Below are 24,875 nucleotides of genomic sequence, written 5' to 3' on the forward strand. Positions count from 1 at the left end.
AGGAAAGACCACAGGAACGTTGTTTATTTAGCTTGGAGAACTGAAGGCTGGCAAGGGCTCAGAGTGGGAACATTTAATAGTTTTTAAGTATATGAAGGCATGTTGTGAGAATTGTGGTGAACAGATGTTTTCAGTAATGACTAAAGACAAGACTAAACTGTGAATGGGCTTACCTTTTAGCCTGAAGGAATTTAAATGAGAATGTAAGGAGAACATCTTTACTGAAAATGTGGGAACATGGGGATATTTTATTAAGTGAGTCCATAGTGTTTACTTTCAAATAGTTAAAGAAAGAAACACTGTAGCTTAAGTCTAATCTGGATGATTTTCTTTGATTTGACTTTGTCTGTTAGACTGCAGACCCTGAACACTTCACCTGCTTTTTCTCCCTTCCTTATTGGTTAATATGACCATACCTTTCTACAAGTTAACCAGATATTATAAATGCACTTGAAGGAAACTGAGTTGGAATCCTGCTCTTCTATTTCTGAAGAAATACTTTTCTGAAGGAAGTGGTGAAGTCCAGAGCAAAAGAACACAGGTGTTGGTTTCAAGGAGATCTGGTTTCAAATCCTAGCTGCCACCTACTCTGTGTTTTCGAACAAGTTACTTAACTTCCCTGACTCTGTTTTCTCATTATTAAAATGTGGGTAAAAATAGTACTTACATTATACTGTCGGTGAGACAGTGCATGTGAAGGCACCGTGACTGATACACAAGTATTAAGGAAATGTTAGCCATTGTTATTACTTTATTCTAGACTTCTAGGAATCAGTGCTGGAAACTCAGATACAGCTATGTAACACTTCTTTACACCCGGCTTATGTGACCTCTGCCCTCCTTTCTTCATTACAGCTGCTGGCATTCTTGCAAGGACTCTTCACTTTCTATCACCATGGTTATGAATTGGCCAAGGATTTTGGCGACTTCAAGATGCAGTTGACCATTAGCATACAGAATGTGAGTAGGCAAAGGAATAGGCTTCCTTTTTCTGGTTAAGGATATAAAAAAAACAAAATATGGGTCTGGTTTACCTAGAAACCACTTATCTGGATTGGGTAGTAGGTGAGGAGGGTGGGTCTTGTCTGGGTTCAAAGGGCAGCTATTTCGAGGGTACTTGGTGGCCCCAGGCCAGACCATCACCCTCGTCTCCATTATTTCACATCACTAGTTATGTTCTTGGAAGTGCTGCTGTTGATTATGTTTTAAATCTGTAGCACCATGGTCAGGGTTTCCTTTGGCTGTGGAAATCCCACCCCACCTCGCCCCACCGCAGCCTCCCTTCTGTGCATCTAGTTACCTGCCACATTAAACCTTGGCGTGCATGGTCAGGGGAGGGTGGGGAACACACAGTGGCCTCTGGCTCAAATGATGTGTTCTTGTTCAACTCCTAGTGAGGCTGACAGGAAATCCAGGCCAGTGTGGTTTGCTCCCAATCTCCTTTCCCAGCTTTTAAACAGCAGGGCCTTTCGGTGCACAGAGTCCTGCTTATGGTTCTTTGGTTAGCAGTTACTGGGTCCAGCTCCCTTTTCCAGTGTGGGATTGTGTCATGGTATTTGTATATTTTCTGTCTCCCCAGGTGACCCTGTGTAGGAAATAAACTCAAATGTGTCCATCTGGGTTGTAGTGCATGGCTCATGTAGAAGTCTCTACCTTAGTCCTGACATGATTCTCTATGTCGTCTTAGATAATAGGAAGTTAGTGAGTCTCTGAGAAGGTTAACGTAGTATGACTTCACTTGGCCTGGCTTCCTCAGAAGGCACATTCTGAAATGGAGATTTATATGAAGGGAAGCAGAATTCTGCAGAAGGAGAAGTAGAACTATGATACATTTGCAATAAAAATCTTAGTCCACAGGGAGCTCTGGTACTGGGATGATCCCTCAAAGTAGTCCTGAATAGAAACAAGGGACCAGACTTTTGAACCCTTTCCCTTTAGCCCCCAGCCTCAAGTTGTCATTGGTTACAGGCTGCCCTGGGGAAGGGAGTAACTTTGAGTGACGCACTTTGAGGGCAATTCCTAGGGAGGGACTCATCTGTGAGCCAAGCCATTAGCAAGCAACATTCCCTGCAGTTGGAGAAATGAGGACTTCAGTCCTGAAGGGCATCCATTGCAGGCCCTGTGGACCTTCTGAATCAGGATCCCTGAGATGCTTGTTTAAAAATCAAGTTTCTGAGTCCAGAGCTATCAAATTAATCTCTAGCGGTGATGCCTGGGCATTTGCATTTTTTACAAGTTCCTCAGGTGATTTTGGTGGTCCCTAAGGTTTGAAAGTCATTCTAGTATAGTGGTGTAAGGTCAAAGGGTACTCCTTAAAAGTGGATGTTTTGCCCAATTCCAAGATGGTTGAACACTTCTTATCTGATTTAAGAAGTAAGGATTCTGTTGGGTTGATGGACTGAATTGTTAGAAATGAGAACAGAGATTTTATTTCTTTGAGTTGAATAAAATTCTTTTCATCCTAGACAAGAAATCGCTTTGAAGGTACCAGGTCAGAAGTGGAATCACTGATGAAAAAGATGAAGGAGAATCCCCTTGAGCACAAGACCATCAGTCCCTACACCATGGAAGGGTACCTCTACGTGCAGGAGAAACGTAAGTGTTCTGACTGCCAGCAGCTTGGGGTACACTAATGCCTTTTTCCCATAAGGTAGAAGGTGTGTCCACGAGTGCTTGGCCTATAGAAGTTCCTCTGTAAATTCAAGTATGGATGAGAGTAATTTTATAGTTCTGTTAACAATGGGAAATTTTATAGTTCTGTTAACAGTGTTTTCTTTGTAACTGGGAATTACCTTGGGAACCTGGAATTCATTGAGGAACCGGAGTTGTCCTCTCCTTAGTGTTACTCTACCTTTGAGTATGGCATACCCTTGGCATAGTGGCCTTGGAAAGGTCTTACATGAGAGACTTTAGCATCTGACAGCAATCATATCCTTTGGTAGACTTAGTGAATATTTGATAATTTTGTAGCGATCAGAGACTTGTTCAATGAGGCCCACACAATCATGGCTTAGACTTTTTCCTTCTTCTCTTAAACCACTTTCATTCCAATAGTTAAATTTTATGAAAAGTAGAGGTACAATTCACTCTGAGAACCAGGAAGAAGACTCATTGCTTGCCAATATGATGTCAAGGAAAGAAATGGCAGGTTAGTGCTAAGGCAGAGATTTAGTGATGACTCAAATTCACGCACTGGGTCAGGGAACAATCTTTGGGATGTGGCTGTGCTATTTAGGATAGCACTTGCAGACTCATTTCACGTATGCAATGCTAGGGATAAAAGAAAATGAAGTTGTTTTTTCCTTTAATGGAAAATTCTTCTAGTCCTAGTTTCCTTGACTGGGCACATTGTTCTTCCAGAAATTTGCTGGTTTTCTGCTCTTTCATATCTTTTTGTTGACTTAGTGTTAGGCAAATATTTCTAGTCCTAAAAGCTTCCTGATGGAACAGAATAGGACACTTGGTTTCATTTCTAGTCAGTGATTATTAAAAAATTTGCTTGGGCTTAAAATTGTTCTCTGGTGACAGTGGGGGCAGTAGTGGGGTTGGAGGTTGGAGAAGGCAGTTTTCGTTGTTGTTTTTATTAAAGAAGTTGGAGGTTTACAGAAAAATCATGCAGAAAATACAGAGTTTCCAAATACTGTGCCTTGCATGCACATTTTCCCTATTATTAACACTGCATTAGCATGGTACCTTTGTTACAATTGCTGAAACAGTACTATTGTAATTAAACTATCAGCTATAGTCCTTAGTTTATATTTATATATATATATATATTTTTTTTTTAAAGATTTATTTTTATTTATTTCTCTCCCCTCCCCCCTCCCAGTTGTCTGTTCTTTGTGTCCTTTTGCTGCGTGTTCTTGTTTTTGTCCACTTCTGTTGTTGTCAGTGGCATGGGAATCTGTGTTTCTTTTGTTGCATCATCTTGCTGCATCAACTCTCCGTGTGTGCAGTGCCATTCCTGGGCAAGTTGCACTTTCTTTCGCTCTGGGCGGCTCTCCTTATGGGGTGCATTCCTTGTGCGTGGGATTCCCCTACGCGGGGGACACCCCTGCATGGCACGGCACTCCTTGCACGCATCAGCACTGCGCATGGGCCAGCTCCACACAGGTCCAGGAGGCCCGGGGTTTGAACCGCGGACCTCCCATGTGGTAGATGGATGCCCTAACCACTGGGCCAAGTTCCACCTCCCTTAATTTATATTAGTGTTCATGTAGTTGTACAGTCCTATGTTGCTATTGTTTTTATTCTAGTAACTTATGTACAACCTAAAATTTCCCCTTTTAACCACATTCAAATATACAATTCAATGATACTAATTACATTCAAAATGTTGTGCTGCTGTCACACCATCCATTACCAAAACATTTCTAGCACCCCAAACAGAAAACCCATACCAATTAAGCATTAACTTCTCATTCCCTCAATTCAATTACATTAGTCTATAAGTCCATCTTTATGACAGTATCATGCTATTTTGATTACTGTGACTTTTTAATAAATTTTGAAATGGTGAAATATGAGTCTTCCAACTTTGTTCTTCTTTTTCAAGATGATTTTGGCTATTCAAGACCCCTTGTCCATCCATATAACTTTGATGATTGACTTTTCCATTTCTGCGACGAGGGTGTTGGAATTTTGATTATGGTTGTGTTGAATCTTTAAGTTGCTTTAGGTAGAATTGACATTTTAATGATACTAGTCTTCCAACCCACAAACATGGAGTGTTCTTCCATTTATTTAGATCTTCTTTGATTTCTTCTAGCAATGTTTTATAGTTTCCTGTGTATAAGTTCTTTACATCCATAGTAAAATTTATTCTTAGATATTTGATTCTTTTAGTTGTTATTGTAAATGGAATTTTTTTTCTTGATTTCCTCTTCCAATTACTAGTTTATAGAATCACTACTGATGTTGGTCTTGTGCCAAGCCACTTTGCTAAATTTGTCAGCTCTAGTAGCTGTGTTATGGATTTTTCAGGATTTTCTATAGATAGGATCATGACACCTGCAAATAGGTAAAGTTTACTTCTTTTTTTCCAATTTTGATACTTTTTATTTCTTTTTCTTGCCTAATTGCTCTTGCTAGAACTTCCTGTTCTGTGTTGAATAACAGTAGTGACAGTGGGCATCTTTGTTTTGCTCCTGATCTTAGAGGGAAAGCTTTCAGTCTTAAAGCATTGGGTATGATTTTAGCTGTGGGTATTTTCTCACATCCTTTATCCTTTATCATGCTGAGGAAGTTTCCTTCTATTCCCAGTTTTCTAAGTATTTTTATCAAGAAGAGATGCTGGATTTTGTCAAATGTCTTTTCTGCATCAATTGAAATGATCATGTAGTTTTTTTCCCCTTTGCTCTATTTATTTGGTATATTACTTTAATTGATTTTCTTATGTTGAAACCACCCTTCCATACTTGGGATAAATCATATCCTGGTGTACAATTCTTTTAACATGCTGTTGGATTTGGTTTGCTGATGTTTTGTTGAGGATTTTTGCATCTATATTCATAAGGGATATTCGTTTATAATTTTCTTTTCTTGTGGCATCTTTAGCTGGTTTTGGTATAAGGATGATGTTAGCTTCATGGAATGAGTTAGGAAATATGCCTTTCTCTTCAGTTTTTTGGAAGAGTTTAAGCAGGGATGGCGTTGATTCCTCTTGGAATGTTCGGTAAAATTCCCATGTGAAGTCATCTGGTCCAGGGCTTTTCTTTTTTTTTTGAGGTTTTAATTAATGAGCCAGTCTTTTCACTTGTTATTGATTTGTTGAGATCTTTTCTTTCTTCTTGAGTCAATATAGGTAGTTTGTGTGTTTCTAGGAATTTGTCCATTTCATGTTAGATTGAACCTGGGACCTCACACATGGGAAGCAGGTGCTCAACTACTAAGCTACAACTGCTCCCCCACTTATAATCCTTTTTATTTCAGTGAGGTCAGGAGTAATGTCCCACTTCTTGTTTCTGATTTTAGTTACTTGCAACCTCTCTTTTTTTCTTCGTCAGTCTAGCTAAAGGTTTGTTGATTTTATTGGTGTTTCAAAGAACTAACTTTCAGTTTCATTGATTCTCTGTATTTTTTTTTTTTTTTTAGTTTCATATTTCACTGATCTCTGAATCATTAATCTTTGTTATTTCCTTTTTTCTGCTCACTTGGGTTTAATTTGCTCATCTCTCTCTAGATCCTTCAGTTGAGAGGTTAAATCTCTGATTTGAGATCTTTCTTTTTTAATGTAAGCATTTAGAGCACTAAATTTCCCTCTCAGCTTTGCCTTTGCTGCATCCTATAAATTTTGGTATGTTGCATTTTCGTTTTCATTTTCCTCAGAATATTTCCTAGTTTCCCTGTGATTTTTTCTTTGATCCATTGGTTGTTTATGAGTGTGTGGTTTAATTTCTACATATTTGTGAATTTTCCATTTCTCCCTCTATTATTGGTTTCTAACTTCATTGGTTGTGGTGGGAGAAAATGCATTATTTTGATTTCAGTAATACTGAATTTATCAAGACTTGTTTTATAACCTAATATTTGGTCTGTTCTGGAAAATCATCCATGAGCACTGCAGAAGAATATGTATTCTGCTGCTGTGAGAGAAGTGTCCTATTTTTGTCTGTCAGGTCTAGTTGGTTTATAGTATTGTTCAAGTCTTCTTTTTCCTTATTGACCTTCTATCTATATGTTCTGTCCATTATTGAAAGTGGTGGATTAAAGTCTCCTACATTAATGTAGAACCATCAATTTCTGCCTTCAAATCTGTCAATATTTCATTTATTTTGGGGGCTCTGCTATTAGGTTCATATATATTTATAATTGTTATATCTTCTTGTTGAATTGACTTCTTTATCAGTGTATAGTCACCTCCTTTGTCCTTTGTAACAGTTTTTGACTTACCTATTTTATCTGATGTTAGTGTAGCTACCTCAGTTCTCTTTTGGCATATCTTTTCTATCCTTTCACTTTCAACCTCCTTGTGTCTTTGTAAGGTGAATCTTTTGTAAAGAGCATATAGTTAGGTCATGCTTTTTTATCCTTTCTGCCAGTTTCTTTTTTTTTTTTTTTTAAAGATTTATTTATTTATTTAATTCCGCCCCCTCCCCTGGTTGTCTGTTCTTGGTGTCTATTTGCTGCGTCTTGTTTCTTTGTCCGCTTCTGTTGTCGTCAGCGGCACGGGAAGTGTGGGCGGCGCCATTCCTCGGCAGGCTGCTCTTTCATTTCACGCTGGGCGGCTTTTCCTCACGGGCGCACTCCTTGCACGTGGGGCTCCCCCACGCGGGGGACACCCTTGCGTGGCACTGCACTCCTTGCGTGCATCAGCACTGCACATGGCCAGTTCCACACGGGTCAAGGAGGCCCAGGGTTTGAACCGCAGACCTCCCATATGGTAGACGGACGCCCTAACCACTGGGCCAAAGTCCGTTTCCCAAGTTTCTTATTTTTAACTGTAAAGTTTAATCCATTTACATTTAAAGTAACCACCAATAAAGCAGGACTTTCTACTGCCATTTGCTATTTGTTTTTTTAATTTATTTCTCTCCTTCCCCCCCAGTTGTCTGCTCTCTGTGTCCATTCACTGTGTGTTCCTCTGTGACTGCTTCCATCCTTATCAATGGCACTGGGAATCTGTGTTTCTTTTTGTTGCATCATCTTGTTGTGTCAGCTCTCTGTGTGAGCGGTGCCATTCTTGGGCAGGCTGTGCTTTCTTTCACGCTGGGCGGCTCTCCTTATGGGGCACACTCCTTGCACGTGGGGCTCCTCTATGCAGGGGACACCCTTGTGTGGTAGGGCACTCCTTGTGTGCATCAGCACTGGGCATGGGCCAGCTCTACACGGGTCAAGGAGGCGGAGTTTGAACTGTGGATGTCCCATGTGGTAGGTGGACGTCCTATCCATTGGGCCAAGTCCACTTCCCTGCTATTTGGTTTTTGTTAGTCTTATACATATTTTGTCTCTCAATTCTTCCATTAATGCCTATATTCATATTGTTTTGATCTTTCATATTGTACCATTTTGGGAACCTTCTCATTTCTTTTAATATATATTTTTCATATATTTCCTTTGTGGTTTCCATGAGGCTTAAATTTAACATCCCAAATCTATAACAGTCATGTTTGATTTGATATCAACTTAACATCCCCTGTTCCTATACACTTCTGTCCCCCATCATTTTTTTGTACTTGTTACAGATTTTACCATTGTACACTATAAGTCCAAAACCATTTTAGGGCCTTTACCAGAGGTCTTCTTTCTTTTTGCTGCTTTGATCCACTGTCTGGCTTCCTTTCCTTTTTGTCTGAAGAAGTCCATTTAGCACTGTTTATAGAGCAGGTCTAGTGGTAATGAATTCTGTCCCCTGCCCCTTTATTTATTTTATTGTTTTAGGATACAGCTTACACCTGGTATCATAAATATTCCAGTTTTGTGGAACCATCAGTTTAAAAAAAAGCATGGGGCACACAACCTCCACCATAGTCAGTGAACTGAAAAACACAAAGTTGGATGATAATTTTTAAAAAATTCTTCCATATATTTTTGCATCAGGGACTCACCAAATGATGAGGCATCATGACAAATGAAAAGAGATTTAAAATGAAGGAGATCATTATGTAGAAATACTTGGGTTTGTTTTCTTCTCACAGAATGCTTGAGAGGTACCAAAATGGGCAATTTTTTTCAGTTTGGAGATATTTTGTTTAGCATCTCTGGTGAGGAAGCTGGACTCTGGTCTTAAGGAAATCCTGTTCCTTCTTTCCACACTTCTCCTTGTTCCAACTGGGAAAGCACATCTGATTTGCAGACTTGATATCCTACTGAGACCAGGTTATTGAAATTCTCCAGCTTCACTTCTCTGAACAGCTTTCTCTGGGATGTGTCTAGCAGGTCCCATTCTTCCTGGGTAAAGTCCACAGCCACATCTTTGATGGTCACCAATTCCTTGATTGCATTGTCAATATCTTAGTGGGCATCTATCTTCCTCTGAATTTTTACTCACAGCCAGACAAGCATAAGTTGAGCAAAGCTGATAGTTTTCTCTTTCTTCAATTCAGCATTTGTGGAGTCCTTCTCCAGTATCTACCATCTTCAAGAGCACCAGAAGAGGTTTTCTCAGGGTATGGCTTCTGTAGCTGTCTCCTCAGCTTTTTGTTTATCTGGGAACATCTTAATCTCTCCCTAATTTGTGAAAGACAGTCTCGCTGGATATAAAATTCTTGGTTGGCTATTGTTTCCTTAAAGCACTTTATCCCACTGCCTTCTCTTTATGGATTCCAATGCAAAACTGGCAATCTTATCGAGACTCCCTTGTACTTAACATATTGCTTTTCTCTTGCAGCTTTCAAAATTCTCTCCTTGTCCTTGGCATTCAGCAGTTTAGAATACCATGTTTCTGGGCATGGTTCTCTTCAAGTTTATTCTATTTGGGGTTCCTTGGGCTTCTTTAATGTGCATATGCATGTCTTTTATTAAATTTGGGAAGTTTTCTGCCATAATTTATTTTAATGTTCTTTCTGTCCCTTTTCCTTTTCGGACTTCATAATGTGTAGGTTGGTATTCTTGATGGTGTCCTCTAGATCTCTTAGCCTCTGATAAATTTTTTACATTTTTTTTTTCTTTCTCCTCAGGCTGAATCATTTCAATTGTCTTATCTTCGAGTTTACTGATTCTTTATTCTACCAGCTCCAATCTGTTGTAGAAACCTTCTAGGGAATTTTTCATTTTAGCTATTTTTCTCTTGCAACTAACTGGCATTCTTTTGGGGAGATACCTTGAGATCATATAAATATCCTCCTAATCAAACTTTGCCCTTCTCTCCTTGATTTACCATCCATTGACAATCCTTACCTGAGCTGATCTTTACTTTGATGGTTGCAAAATGGTGGTTTTGTAGTCTGTCACCCCTTCCATATTTATTAGTCACCATTCATTGTACAGTAAAGAAGCATACTCCCCTCTTTTCTTCTTCTCTCCCTTCTTCCCTCCCTCCTATCTTTCCCCTCTTCTTCCCTCCCACCCTCCCCTTTTTCCTTCCTTGCTCCTTTCATTCCTTCCTGTCCATCTGTCTATCTAGCTTTTTAATATGGACATAAGGATTCTTATTTTATTCAGTAGGCTATAATCTATTATTACCTTTAATTATTTTGATGCTCTAAATGTCCAAGATACAACATTTTTGGAATTTTTGTATTATGCTACCACTGACCTCTCCCCAAGCCACAGGAATACATTAGGATAGCTGGTGTTTTCATTTGTACTTGATGCCCCAATGTAAATGCTTACTGCATTGCCTTTTTAAGTTTACTAAATGCTACCTCACATTTGAAATTGTCAAGAGTCAAACCCTGAGGAATAATTATTAAATATTTGCTAAATTTCTTTTCATGTTACTTTTAAAATTTTAACCAGTTCTGCTATATATGTAACCAGATCTCTGTATATATGTAAAACTAGTATTGGATGAGGTTCTTACAAACAGATTATATCATCTTCCTCTCAAAGTACTTTGTTGTTCAAAATAAAATACTTGACCAAGCATCTGGTAAAATCAGACACTTTGTCATACTTGACTACATGGCATCTCTTTTCTTGAGAGATAATATTGAGGAACAAACTCCTTAGACTATATCTGGGCATTTATAGTCACTTCTATTTTGCATCTGTGGTGTTTCTGAGTTTTCCTTTTCTGTTTTTCAGATTTTTCTTTAGTTGTGCTAACGTAAACATTAGGGGTTTGGAAGCAGGTTGGGACCCCCGAATGTCTGTAAGCAGAGCCACAGAGCAGCTGTGTGGGAAGCATGAAGTCATTCACCAGATGGGAATGATGAAAAGCACTTGAGGAGCCTGTCTGTGTTTTTCTCAATCATTTTAATCCTGCCAGGGAAGAGAAAGGAAACTTTAAATGGAGATTGATGATGGGAATGTGAATTAATCTCCCTGGGGAATCTCTACTTCCCTTATATTTTAGGACCCATTGGATGTAGCACTAGTGGGAAACAGTCTTCCTTTGCCTCTGGGGGAAAGCCCTGGGTCAGTTCCATTTCCAGCCTGTGGGATGAGATTTCTGTCTGTTCCAGTCTAGCTGCTATGGAGACTATATTGTACCTAGAGACAGTTTAAGAGTAGGTGAGTGTTGTGGGCTATGGGTTGTATGTTCTTCCACTTCATGATGTACAGCATACAGCGGACATGTTATAGGTGTTTTATGGGAGCTCTTACCTTACAGGTCACTTTGGAACTTCTTGGGTGAAGCACTACTGTACATATCAACGGGATTCCAAACAAATCACCATGGTACCATTTGACCAAAAGTCAGGAGGAAAGGGGGTGAGTTTATATTTCAAATTTCATGGTTAGTTTGCTTGACTAACATATAGTAATAATAAAGTATATATATAACACCTCTCATTTTTCACTGTAATTTTTGTTAAATTTTTTGCCGTAGTTCTAGGAGGCAGCAAGCACTAAAAATAAGATGACTGTTCTTTGTTCTAAGTCATATTAGGAACTGCAATAAATAAAGATTCTCTTACTTCACATATATATAATATTAAGGATGTCATATGTGTTTAGATGCCAAAAATTTTGGGGCAACCTCTTCCTGTGAAATTGCTTCATGTCACTCTCACTTGATACCTGGAGGGCTGCCAGTTGGTAGTTAAATGTTCCTGTTTTCTACTACTGTGTAACAAATCACCCCAAAACATAGCAGATTAAAACAACACTAATCATTAAACTTGGCATGCATTTGGAAGGGTGGTTTGGGCTTGGTGTGCCTCATAGTATTCTAGTAAGATGGTGCCTAGAGTTGGAAAACTGAGGGTCTGAAACAGCTGAAGGCTGGCTAGGCATAGCTCTCTCCATCTCTCTCATGCTGCCTCTCGCTTTTTCTCTCTCCTCTTCCCTCTCCCCACCCCCCTTTTCCCTCTTTCTCTGTGTAGTCTCAGGCCCTCTCCAGGTAGTCTCTCTATATAGGGTAGTTTGAGCTTCCTCACAGCATGGCGGCCTCAGAGTAGTTAAAGGCTTCAGGATTGAGTGTTCCAGCAACTAAAGCAGATGCTACATTGCCTTTTAATGACATGACTTCAGAAGCCATATAATATTACTTTGGCCCTGTGTGTTGGTTGAAACAGTCACAAAAGTCCATTGCATGAAAAATCATGCAATGTCCTTGTACATGTGTTTGCTCAAAGCTCTCCTAGGAGCTGGAGGCAGATTCAACATAGATAATAGGGTGTTTTCTTTTCTGAATACGCTTCTCCACCCTTTCTGTCTCCTCACTGCCCCTTTCATTTAGGTTATTTTCCTGTACAATTACCCACTTGTCTTCCAGCCTCAGGCCGAGAGATGTGAGTAGTTTGGTTCTGTCCTCTGAGAGACTAGATCTCACATGTGCTGAAATACAGTTCCCCTGCATCCTGTCCTCTGAGATGAGGCACCTGTCCGCAGGAGATTTGGGGCAACCCAAAGCTGACCCTGTTCCTTCCTTGCTTAAAACCTTTCCCTCAGACTCACTCGTTCCACTTTCCCTCGTGCACTGGGATCCCAGCTATAACTTCCTTCCAGTTCCTCCAAGGCTGCCTGGACCCTTGACCGCATCATCTCTCTACCTGCTCTTTCCTACCTTCTACTCCTTTCCTCCTGGGTTTATCCTATTAATCCTTTGGATCCCAGATGAAGAAAGCTTTTTCCTACCTTCCTGAACAAGTCATAGTCCCTTAATATAGACTTTTATAGCCCAACCACCCTCTTTTTTTAAAATTTGGTATCAACTATCGCAGTCATAATTGCATTTATTTGTGTAAGTAATTGATTATTATCTGTACTCTCCATTTGACTATCAGTTTCATGCAGACTGGGACCTAATTTTTTTTCTCTTTGGTCCCTCAATAACAAACACTTAGTAAATCTTTGTCAAGGAAATAAATGAAGGGATAAAAGAAGGTTTAAATAGCAGAAGAGAGTTATAGAATACCTCCTGAAGGCAACTCATGAGTAATTCCATTGTGCAGAAGAAAAATTTTAAGGAAAAATGTTCTCATTCATTCTATTGTATATTAAATAGAAATAGTGATTGCTTGAGGAACTGGGATGTTTCCCAGCCTGTTTTAAGAATAATATCTGTTTATTTGCAATGGCTTACTTAATGTCTCCACTGATAATGCCCTCTTTTAACAAAAGGTTTACTCAATCATGGTATTTTTCATTTTGTAAATAACTACTCTCTTGTCATCCTGCGTATGTATGCCCATGCTACCATAGTCATACCATTAAATGACTGAAATAAATATGATAAAATCAGATATTCCCCTAGGACAGTGTATAGCAGTTCAATAGTGCCAGTATTGTGGCTTTCTGTGCCTTAATTTCCTAATCAGTAAAATGAGGATATCATGAGGATCATATCAAGGGGTTGATGATTGTGTATGTGTGTGTGTGTAAAACACCTAGACCTGGTTTCTTTGCCAGGACTGGTATTTTCCATTTTGGGAACAATGGGGTCTCCTCTTCTCACATCTGCTGTCCTTTCCTCTTTTCTTTCCCAACCTGTCTGTCCTGGGATGAGCATAGCAAGTTTTTCTTACTTTGTTTCTAGAATTTTTACAGATGCTCATTTGTTCCTTTAGAGTTTGGTTAGGATAGACTGTGTGGAAAAATAATTATAGCTTGGTCTGTGGTCTTGTCCACCATGGTGGCCATTAGTGTTGTGTGATCCTCAACACGTAGTTGGTGAGTGAAGGCAGAGGCTAGGGATCTGTGGATGGCAAGACTCATCAAGGTTTAGTGTTGCCAAGAGTTTGCCTTTTGTCTACAATAGTACATATGCCAGTGTTCCTCTGGGTGAGCAGAGTCTAAATGGAATGATTAAAAGTTAAGAGATTCTTTTCTTTTTCCTTGTACTCATCTATATTTCCTTTCTCTTTTCTCTCCCATATCTTCTTTTTTCTAATATGGAACAATCTATGAAAGATGCTTTTGTTTATTCATAATCCATCTTGAAATTGTCAACCGTGAAAACTTAGTGCCATGTATATCAAAAGCCCTAACATTTCTATGACCTTTGATTCAGTAATTCCATGTTCAGGAATATATTGTAAGGATAATAGAAAGGAATATAGAGAATCATGTGCAAGAATGTTCATCACAGCATTGCTTATAATGACAGAAAACTGGATACAAACTCCAGCCAGCATCAGAAGAATCACTAAGTAAATCTGTCAACAGCTAGCTCCCTATAAGCTTTCTTGGCCCATGGTTAGAAGACTCGCCACTCATATTTCCAGAAAAGACTAGTGGATGGCTTTGGGTTTTTAGGGTCTATGAAGGGTACTGGTTATCAGTAGATTCTTTGTAGTCCTTGGAGATGCCTGTACTCTTCCCTCTGAATCATTTCTAAACCCACTTCCCAAATAGGACCCAGATAATGCGATGGCTGACAGCTGATGTACTCACTACTGGTATATGCCTGGAAGAGGCCCAGTCATCATCACTACCTTGTCCACCACCTCTCCTCTGCTTTCCTTTCCTAGCTAGGTACCTGTTGAGGGCCAGAGAGGCTATCCTGAAAAGGTCTGTGGATACATAATTACCATGGACACATACACTGGCTCCCAAATTTAGATTTTCTACTGTTTTGAACCAGTGTCTGGGTTTTATTTGTTTTTGTGTGCTTTTTAAAAAAATGTTTGGTTTAATGTATATATTTAAAATTCCTATTAAGCCCTCTTTAAATCTCTTCTTATTTTCACCAGCTGTAATTTTTATTATGATAGTAGCTAATATTTATTGAACATGTACTATATTTTAGATACTATGCTAAGCATTTTACATTCAGTATCCTATTTAATCCAAACAGCACCTTTATGATTACTTGGTTATAGGCATTTACAACCACAGCACCAGTCTCCCTTTTACAGATGAGAAACTGAGGCATGGAGGATGTGTTAGTCTGCCAAAGTACCAGATACAAAAGCTCAGAGGCTTTTATAAAGGGTATTTATTTGGGGTAAAAGCTTACACTTACAAGGCCCTAGAGAGTCCAACTCAAGGTTGCTTTCTCACCGAAGGCAGCTGCCATGTGTTCAAGCAAGGTGGATGCTGATCTCTACGAGGGTTCAACCTTCCCCTCTGGACTTTGTCTTTTTCAGCTGCAGGCTGGCGCAGGGCTTGTCTCTCAGGGCTTCCTCTCCTGGCTTAGGGCTCGTTTCCTCTGGGCCTGCTGTATTAATCTTGGCTCTCTTCCCTAGGTCAGCTGCAGACTATCAGGTGAATGGCTTATCTCTCCCTATTGCCCCAGGGTAAAACAATGACAGAGCTCTCTCTCTTCCTGTGTCTTCTTGAGTGAGTGTCCATTTATATCAGCCCACCAACGGGGTAGGGACAACCTAAGTAGCCCAGTCAGAAGCCCTAAATTGATTTTATCAAGTAAACTTAATCAGAGGCCCCTCACTGAATTTAATACAATCAAAGGGTATCACACCCAGAGGAATAGATTAGGTCACAAACACAATCTTTATCTTTTAGGGGTTCATAAATAATCTCAGACTGTCACAGAGGGTTAAGTATTAGCTCAAAGTCTCATAGATAGTAATTTGTGATGCTCGGATTCAAAGGCAGGTTGTCCTTACCTCAGGGCTCATGGCCCTCTACTTCCCCTGTGGAACACAACTGAGTGGGAACATAGGTGTGTTTAGTGAGGATACAGGGCTTATAGACTGTGGAGGAAATGTGGTCTCTTTCCCAGAAGCCTGGTGTTTAGGTATGGGTAAAAGGAGGGTTTCTGGAAGGCTGCAAAAAAGAGAATGTTAGAGGAACTTAGCACATGAAAAGGAGTTGGTGATGATGATGATGATGATAATGGCTAATCCAATAGACCATATGTTCTGTCCCAGTCACTGTCCTCAGCACTTTGCAAGTAATAATTTGTTTAATCTCTGCAGCAACTCTAATACAGACTTTATTTGTTTGTTTAATTTTAAATTTTGAAGCAGCTATAAATTCACAGGAAGTAGCAAAAATAGTGTAGAGAGGTCCCTTGTACCCATTCACTTTTTTTCCAGTGAGGATGACTCATATAACTATAGTATAATATAAAAATCAGGAAATCGACATTGGTAGAATCCACAGACCTTATTCAGCTATCGCCGGTTTTATGTACACTTGTGTACGTGTGTGTGCACGTGTTTGTGTGCTCACCTGTAATGGGGCATGTCCCAAAGCCACAGAGTTGCCAGTAAGACCCTGGCAGGGCATGGAACCATCTGATAATGAGATCTCAAAATATCTGATGAAGGGATGCCAATGGAGGGTTTTAAGGGATAATAATAGGGTGAATAATAATAATAAAATAGCTAATGTATATTGTACAGTTAGCATGTACCAGTACTTTCTCTTTAGCACTTCTAAGCATTAACTCATTTAATCATCAAAACAATCTTTTGAGGCAGATACTCATATTATCACTATTTTATTGATTTGACAATTTGGTGTAGAAAAGTTAAATAACTTGCCCAGTTTGATGCAGCTGGTACACGGAGGAGCCAGGACTTGAGCCGAGGTGATCTGGCTCCAGCGTCCATACTCTGAACCCTTTGGGGTCTTCCCTCTACTTGAGGAAGATGTGGCAAGGCCCCGGTGACACTACAGAGAGAGAAATGTTGGTGACTAGATAGTATAAGACTGACTAAAGTCCCAATTTCGACTGATTCTCTGAGGTTTGGCTGACAATCAGATTTTAAATTAGGGGAAGAAGTGGAGGCTTCAGAGAGCGAGCAAAGCATTCCTCCAGAGAGAGGACCTGCCTTGTTACAAAGAAACTCTCAGCAAAGTAGTAAGTAGTTCAGCAACTCTGCAAGCAGTACAGTACACTATTTGAGACCCACGATCTTCATCTTCCCTCTTTCCATCATCTTTTCTTGTCCCAGGTTCTTCATTATCATTCTTAATTTTCCCTGTGTAACATTTTTCTTGATATATTATGGCCATCCTTGGAACAGAATCTTAACCCTCCTTCTTTCTTCAGTCTATATGTGGCAATCATTTTTAGATGTCTCATTTCCTCCGTTTCTCAGGGACCGGTCAAGTAAGCTTCCAGAGTGGAAGCTGATCCGTAACCATTAAATGTGAAATGTAGTTTGTCATCAACATGCTCAGAATCAACATGCTCAGAATTGCTTTATGTTTGGGTGTATATATTCATACATTCTACACATTGGACAATGAACAGTTCTTATTCTGAGAATCTTAACTAAATTAAACACAATAGAGGTAAGGCTTATGAATATAAACTCTCCTAGGTGTTCTGTGTATTGTGTGCTCTTCTGATATTAGTGGGTGGTTCAGTTTTACCTTAGTTACATTTCCTATTATTTAAAAAACTGCAAGCTTGCTAATTTTTCCCTCAGTTTAGGAAAAAGAAATATTGACAGAGGCAGGAGAAATAGAAACCCTAATAAATTCCTTGGTGACAGCAAGAAGAGATCACAGGGACGTTTTGTTTCTAGATAATAAATTGTTACTATGAGACTGTGGTATTTTCATATAGTGGAATATTAATCAGCAATAAAAAGAAACAAACTCTTGGTACACTCAACAACATGGATGAATCACAAAATAATTAGGCCGAGTAAAAGAAGCCAGACAAAAATGAGTACATAATGTGTCATTCCATTTATGTAAAATTCTACAAAATGAAAACTAATCTGTAATGATGCAAAGTGGATTCAGTGGTTGCCTGGGGATGGGGTGGGAGGAGAGACAGTTTATAAAGGGGCATGAGTAAACTTTCGGAGGTGATGGAAATGTCTATTAGCCTGATTGTGGTGAGAGTTTCACAGTTTTTTGCATGGGTTAAAACTCATCAAATTCTGCACTTTAGACATGTGTGGCTTATTGCCCTTAATTATATCTCAGTACAGCTGTTAAGCCATATTTACGTAGCATCTACTCTATTCCAGCACCTGGTTGGGCTCTGGGGACACAGTAGTAGGCAAAAGCAGACACAGTCCCTGCCTTCAGAGAGCTTACAGTCCATAGAGACGTTGTTTGAGCCATCACCTTCATCAATGGAAAATTTCAGCTATGATCAGTGCAATAAGGGAGCTGTACATGGTGCTATGTGAACACAACATGGGGTTATTTGACTCAGTTCGGGAAGACTTTCCTGTTGAAGTGCCACCTGAACCAAGGTCATAGAAGCTCAATTGGGAAGAGACCTTAGGATCACCTTGTTCGATTCTTATCAAACCTACCAACTAAATGTTTGAAAAACTTTATCAACAAGAATTTATCTACCATGTATTGATACTGAACCATCATGATCCATTAGTATTAAAGGCATTTTGGCTTTAAGTATAACTTGGATTACAAATTTTAGTTGCATGGGGCTCTTGCCTGAGAAGGCATATGAGCAACCTTCCACCTCACATGGTCGTGAGAACATGAAATGACCACTCCTGTTTGTGTGTTGTGTTTATCCTGGAGAGGCAGCAGAGCCCCCATTCTGGCCTCATCTTTATAGTCTGTGTGTTTCCAATAGGGAGAAGATGAATCAGTCACTCTCAAGTCCTGCATACGGCGGAAAACAGACTCTATCGAGAAGAGGTTTTGCTTTGATGTAGAAGCAGTAGACAGGTGAGCAGTTGTCATACTTTTCTCATGACTAATATTACTGCGTTTGGATTTCTGCTTTTCCCGTTCAATCAAGCCTTTTCTGATTTAACTCCCTTCCTTCTTTCCTCCTCCATCTCTCTACCTATATCCAATTTTGAAAGATCTCAGGCCAGTTGCTGATTTGCAAACATCCATACAGTCTACCCCATTGTTGAGGTTCAGCACTGAGCCACTGTTTTCATTTTGTTTTAATGTGAGGGCTTCCATTCTCAGATATGTGTGTTATGTCTCCAGGAAATTGAGTAGATGTTTAAAGAAAATAGACTATTTAGCTTATTTTGTTACTTTCTGATTTTTTAGCTTTCAAAAAAAAGTTAATAAAATGATTCAGAAGGAACTGGGCAAAGAGAAGGGTAGAATAAGTTCTACCCAATTAAAAAAGATAGCTCTTGGTTACAGTGTTACCTACACTGGAAAAGAGAGCAAACTATCTGTGAAATCAGTCTTTGGAGAGAGCCGTTTGTTGTATTGCTCAAGATTTATAGAGTCTCTCATTAAGTTGTACCATTTCATGGTGTTAAGCTAGTTTGACAACTTTCCAATTCCTTAAGACACTTTACTTGGCAACAGGTTCCTTCTTTCAATGAAACCCATGTGTTAAGCTTATTTGAGCTCCCTGTTCAAGATCAGCAATGCTAGCACCAAGATCCTTAAATCTCAGCATGATTCTCATAGACTGCTATTTAATCTCTACCCTTTATTAAAAAAACAACACCACCACACCATTTTGTCAAGCCAGTATTTATACACTCCCTGGAAAGTTTACCTGGGGCCACTTTCTCTGGCTTTCTCTCCTGACACTGAGTGCTGCCTGGGGTGTGTTTCTTGGTGTGTTGCAGGTTTGGAATGCTTTCTTGTGGCATGGGGCCTGCTCTAGAATGTGGTTGCTGGATGATGTTAGAACTCCCTTGGAGCCTAAGTCTGAAGTTCATGGAAACTAACCTTGTCTCTTAAGAGAAACAGTTTAGTCATCTTTCTTTTGGCTCTCAAGCCAGGCATCTTGGGTTCAAAAATTGGCTATGCTTCTTAGTAGCCATGTGAATTTGGGCAAGTTCCTTAATCTCAAAAAAATTTAATTTCCTCATTTAGAAGATGAAGATAGTAATGTACCCATTTTCTAGAATTGTTGGAAGGATTCAAGGAGACAGTGCCTGCAGAATACTTGTTAGAGTGTCAAATGTTCTGCAAGTATTAGCTGTTACTATTTGCTGTTAATGCTTGTTGTCGGTGTTTGTCAGATCTGATACCTCATAAGTTTTGACTCTAAATGCAGAGAAGTGAATGTAATTTGTAAAGAAAATAAAGTACCCTAATCCTTTGTGTTTGAGGGTGTGATAGGGGAAGGTAAAGGAGGATAAGTTCGAATGGGGCTTAGGTTGAATTGCGATAGCAGAGGGGAATTGCCAAAACTTCCCCCGAACCAAAATTGGTTATTCTTGATTATAACCAAATCCTAAATCAGCTGCTTGAAGCACTTGTAGGCATCTCTCTTCTATAGTCTAAGCATGGAATTTAAGGGAGTTCATATTGTTTGTGCTCATGAAGGGGGCTCAGAAGATGTGCTTCTTTGCAAGCAGAACCAGCTGATTAATGCTGGCCCAATGTATAGTTCCTAGAGATGATCACCTGTTTGCACGGCTATTTGGAAGTCGGCATGCCTGGAGTTGCAGTTCTGTCAGATCGAAAACAAGGTCAGAGGTGTTTTCTGAAGCTGAGTTATTTTCTATGTTCTCTTTTTCAATAGTATCCTCAGAAGTGGAGAGTTGCTTTTAAGGCAGTTAAAACTCTCTGGGGTGCCTCCATCTCATTTCAGTCCATGCCGACACTTCCCAGCACCTTTCCTTGCTTATGTCCCTGAAAGCTTCATATGCCCCAATTTTAAGCTGAGAGCACATGTGTCACAGTCAACATACTGGTGGGTTTGGGAAATTTATTTCCACTCAGCCTCTCTCTCTCTGGTTCTCTCAGCCTAACATGGAGGGCTTTCAGCCATGGGTCCAAATGAGGCTGTGGAATCTCCTCTTAATAAGCAAGAGGTGAGACAGTTCTGTGAAGCATCTTTTCCCAGATTTTTCAAAAATAGGTAATCATCTTTGGTCTCAAAGTGTGGCAATCTTCTTCTTGTCTTTCATCTTTTTGACTACAGTGTATTTCTGTACTTTCCTTAAGATCTAGGAGGGGGCCAGAGAAACACTTTCAGTGGCAGCATCCCTGGGAACTTTGCCCAAAGTCCTTTCCCCTTGAAGATGCCTCCAGTTTGCTTTTTCACTGATAACCTTTAGCAAGGACATGAGAGCTGCTAGATATCCTGCTTTCCCATATATTTGTCAGCTCTAACTGCTGGGACAGGTGGTTAGAAGGTCAAAAGGCAAGTTTAGCTCCTAGGAAATGTGAAAGTAAAAGAAGGAATGGTCATATGGAACAGTGTAAGGATTTCAAAATGCTCCCAGGATGTTGCTGTAGAAAATATAAACATATAAACATTATGTAGTGTTTTATTCTGTCAAGATATAACATGCTAAAGTGTGATTTGTGTGATTTAGGATGTAGGATATTATAAGTGTTTAAGATTGAATACTTTCATTCTTTAGGCTTAGAAATGCTGCTATTTCATATTATTCTGTAGCAGAAACTGCAGCGTTTAGGACAAATGACACTCCAGGAAGTAAAAATGCTGAGATGATTTCATCAGTGTCTTTTCTGTTATGGTGAGAATCACCTGCATCCAGCTTCCACTGGAATGTCTATTAGAGCTCCAGATTTCTGATTCTTACCCCAGGGCTACATAGCCCAACTTTCTAGGAATGGAACCCTGAAATCTACCTTTTAAAGAGGCTCTCTGTTGTCCTTTATTCTTCTTAAAAATTGATGCACTGAACAGTAGGCATATCGATACAGTTACTATCAGAGCATATCAAACATTTTCCTTATTAAAATCAGCAACAACAACAAGCAACAACAGCAAAACAAGAAAAACAAAAAACCCAGGCTCCTTTAGTAAGGAGCTTAATACTTACCCATATGGAGGAGAATATGGCTGGTGGAAAAGGTGATTTGCAGTCTCTCATATAAATTACTTCACCAGGAAAAAGGCAACAACAACAACAAAAGTCCTCCTTTATAGTTAAAAATGTTGAAGGGGGAGGCAATTAGCAGGGAACGGAACATTCTCTACCTGCTGAATGCTTTTCATTAACCTTGCCTTATACTCATCACGCCCAAGGGAGATGGGCGTTCCCCTTCTTCTGGTGGTACTGATGAAGGATCTGCAGGTTAGAGGGGTCAGAAAACTTCCTCAAGGCTGAGGTGGGATTTGCACTGAGGTTTGCGGGAGGTCATCCTCGGCACCTTGCTGCCTCAAATCTCCTAATATTTTAGAGACATTTTCCAGTGATGAGCCCAGTGCTGTGTGTACTTGCATTTCAGAGTCCCCCGGAGTATTCATGTTGCAGGCTGTGAACTCTGGAAAGAGTTCTCATTATAATGTTCTCATTATAGTCCTGTGTTTGGCATCGTAACCTAGTGGGAAAAGCCGTGAACTTGCTTCTGGTCTTAAACTTATGTACCACTTTGTGACTTTGGGAAAGCCCTCACATGACTAACAATTAAAAGACGCAATACAGATAGAGCCCAGTGCCAGGCACAGGCACATAGCTAGGTGCTGTCCCATGCCTTTTATTTTCCAGGCAGCACTCATTTCTTGGGAGACTACCATAATCAGGAGAAATCTAAACTGTAGTACCATTTACCAGTTGCTTCTTTTCATTGTCTCCCAGTACATTGCTGTCAATTTGTTAATCCTCAAATCATGGTGAAGGATTAATTCCTGACATATAGGTCCTTCAGGAAGAACTATTGTGACTCTTTGGCCCATGAATGAGCTGGACATCAAATCAAGTGTTAATCCAGGATTCTGGGATTTAGGTCCATGGTCTTGAATGTCATATATCAAAGATCCTCTTTAATACAGAATATAGGTAATATTCTATGCCCCAAGCTGTATGGTGCATACAGCACAGTTTATTTTTTTAAATACAATTATGTTTTAACCTCCATGCATATGTACTATGCACTTCACCATAAACATTGAAAAGCAAGCAAGCAAAGGTTTGGAGGCAGAAACATCAGTACTGTGTTCTGCTAATCCATGTGAGAAGAAGCAGGGGCTTGGAATAGGGCAGTATCAGTGGTATGAGCTGGCCCAGGGTGGTTGGAGAAAGCCCACTACTGTCATTCTCGAGTATATGCATCAAATGCAATGAATATGCCACACTGATGAAAGAGATTGTTGATGTGGGAGGAGTGGGGGGTGGGGAATGGTGTATATGGGAACCACTTATATTTTTTAATGTAACATTTTGTGTGACCTATGTATCTTAAAAAAAAAAGACAATACAAAAATTTGCTAAAATAAAGAAAATAGGGCACATTCTTTAGTATCTTTGTATTGCTTCGCCATAGCACTGAGCATTTTGAAGGTTTGTATTTTGTACTAGTTAATTCACTTATTTTTTCACCCTTAAAGTGTGTCAACTCTTTTTGAAGGAATTTAGTGTAAAATTCTTGGGTGAAAATGATGAGGCATCATCTAAAAGCAGCCTTTAGTGGTAATGATATGTGAATTGCTATACTTCCCGATGTCGGTCTTTAGTTACTTTGAATAATTAACTCCATCATGCAGTGTCTTATGGAAATTAATGTGTAAATATAGGGGAAAATATTTGTTTAAGCTAAAGAATCATGACAGTAGTCATCTGCCAGCATCCCTGATTTGTTTATTTTTAAGAAATGTCTTACAGATGTAACACAAGGGTATTTTCTCCCAAATGTTTTCCAGGAGGCGCCACTAACCCATATGGAAAATAATAGAAACGAAAGGCTTCTTTTTGAGACACTAAGTCAATATAGTCTCTTGGGGGACAGTGCTTATACTTGGGGAAAGGAAATGATTAGACTGCTTTATTTTATTCCAGTACTAGCTGGCTCCAGCTCAAGTCTGTACACTGGAAAGAGTTGTGTGGAGTATTACGCTCCTTTCCCAGCATTGGCACTCTCCAGAGGTGGGCAGAAAGGACAGCTTATTAGAGACAGCAAGGGTACTTGGTGCTAGGGATGTAATGGGACCAGAACAAATGCTGTCCTTGCCTTCATGGAGCTCTTTAGGGTAGCATGCACATACACAGACATATTCACATAACTAAAGGTATAATGCTAGTATGTTGAGTATTAAAGCAAATATGGAGGGCATAATGCTATAGGAACAGCAACCAAATGAGGACCTAACCCTCCCATTATATCTCTCATAGAGTAAACCTGCCTGGAATACTCTAAATTCCTTCCCTCCCTCCCCACAGCCTTCCTTTCTTCCTCTTTTCCTTATTTATTGAGTATAACTACATTGCCAGAGATTCTACTGCAGTGGGAATAAAAAGTTTAATGAAGCATGAAATCTATTGGACCTTCCTTCTTAAGAGTCCTCATCTGACTTTTCCTTTGAATCAGTTCTGAAGTCCTCTTTCTTTAGTAAGCTTTCCACAAATAGGTGCAAGTAGACAGCTGTCCTCTGAACCAGTCTCAATCAGACATGTCATAACTGCTATCAACTCTATCTTCCCAGGTATCATGTATTTGCATAGTATACGAGCTTTGATTTACATTGGTTGATGGGTTGTTTAGTTAGATATGTTTTATATGCCTGTGTTCAATTCTAAAAGCCAGTGTCAGGTGACTTGCTTTCAAGACAAAAAATAACGTAATTGTATACAGCTTTTAATGCAGCAATGTGTTCACGTGGTTGATCAATTATTTTTTTTTTTATGAGGATACAATTTTGAGATAGATCATTTTGTTCTTTTCTTTGGGACCCTTGGGGAAGTACTGTGTAAGAGACGAGAGGATCTCAACTATTTAAACTATTTAAACTAAAGCTTTACCAAGTGTATGCATAATATGTATTTGTATAAAGGTAGGGGAAGAAAAACCCAGGAAAATGGAATGTTGGTTAACGTGAGAACAGTGAAAACTAGAAAGATTTATGGAAAATCTGAAAAAAGCTACCAGAACCTTCTGATCAGTCACCACCCTCATTGCAAGTATATTTTTATAACAAGCAGGTGAGAGATGGCGGCAGCCGATTCTTAAATTTGGGATCTACCCCTTACTAGTTGTGTGACTCTGAGCAAGTGGTTTAACCTACTTACCAGGGTTGTTTTGAA

General features: G+C 39.6%; 1 protein-coding gene across 13 annotated transcripts in view; it reads left to right on the forward strand.

The window, feature by feature from the left end:
• ARHGAP26 (Rho GTPase activating protein 26) overlaps positions 1-24,875 on the forward strand; it is a 1,052,546-nt gene that overhangs the window by 710,020 nt on the left and 317,651 nt on the right. For all 13 annotated transcript variants that reach the window (XM_071210383.1, XM_071210390.1, XM_071210397.1 and 10 more), the window contains 4 exons: positions 856-960; positions 2,466-2,595; positions 11,216-11,316; positions 18,527-18,621. In XM_071210383.1, the coding sequence (XP_071066484.1) occupies positions 856-960; positions 2,466-2,595; positions 11,216-11,316; positions 18,527-18,621 (431 nt within the window). The remainder of the gene's footprint in view (positions 1-855; positions 961-2,465; positions 2,596-11,215; positions 11,317-18,526; positions 18,622-24,875) is intronic.

Source organism: Dasypus novemcinctus, chromosome 2 (assembly GCF_030445035.2).
Source record: "Dasypus novemcinctus isolate mDasNov1 chromosome 2, mDasNov1.1.hap2, whole genome shotgun sequence".
In the NCBI taxonomy this organism is placed as follows: Eukaryota; Metazoa; Chordata; class Mammalia; order Cingulata; family Dasypodidae; genus Dasypus; species Dasypus novemcinctus.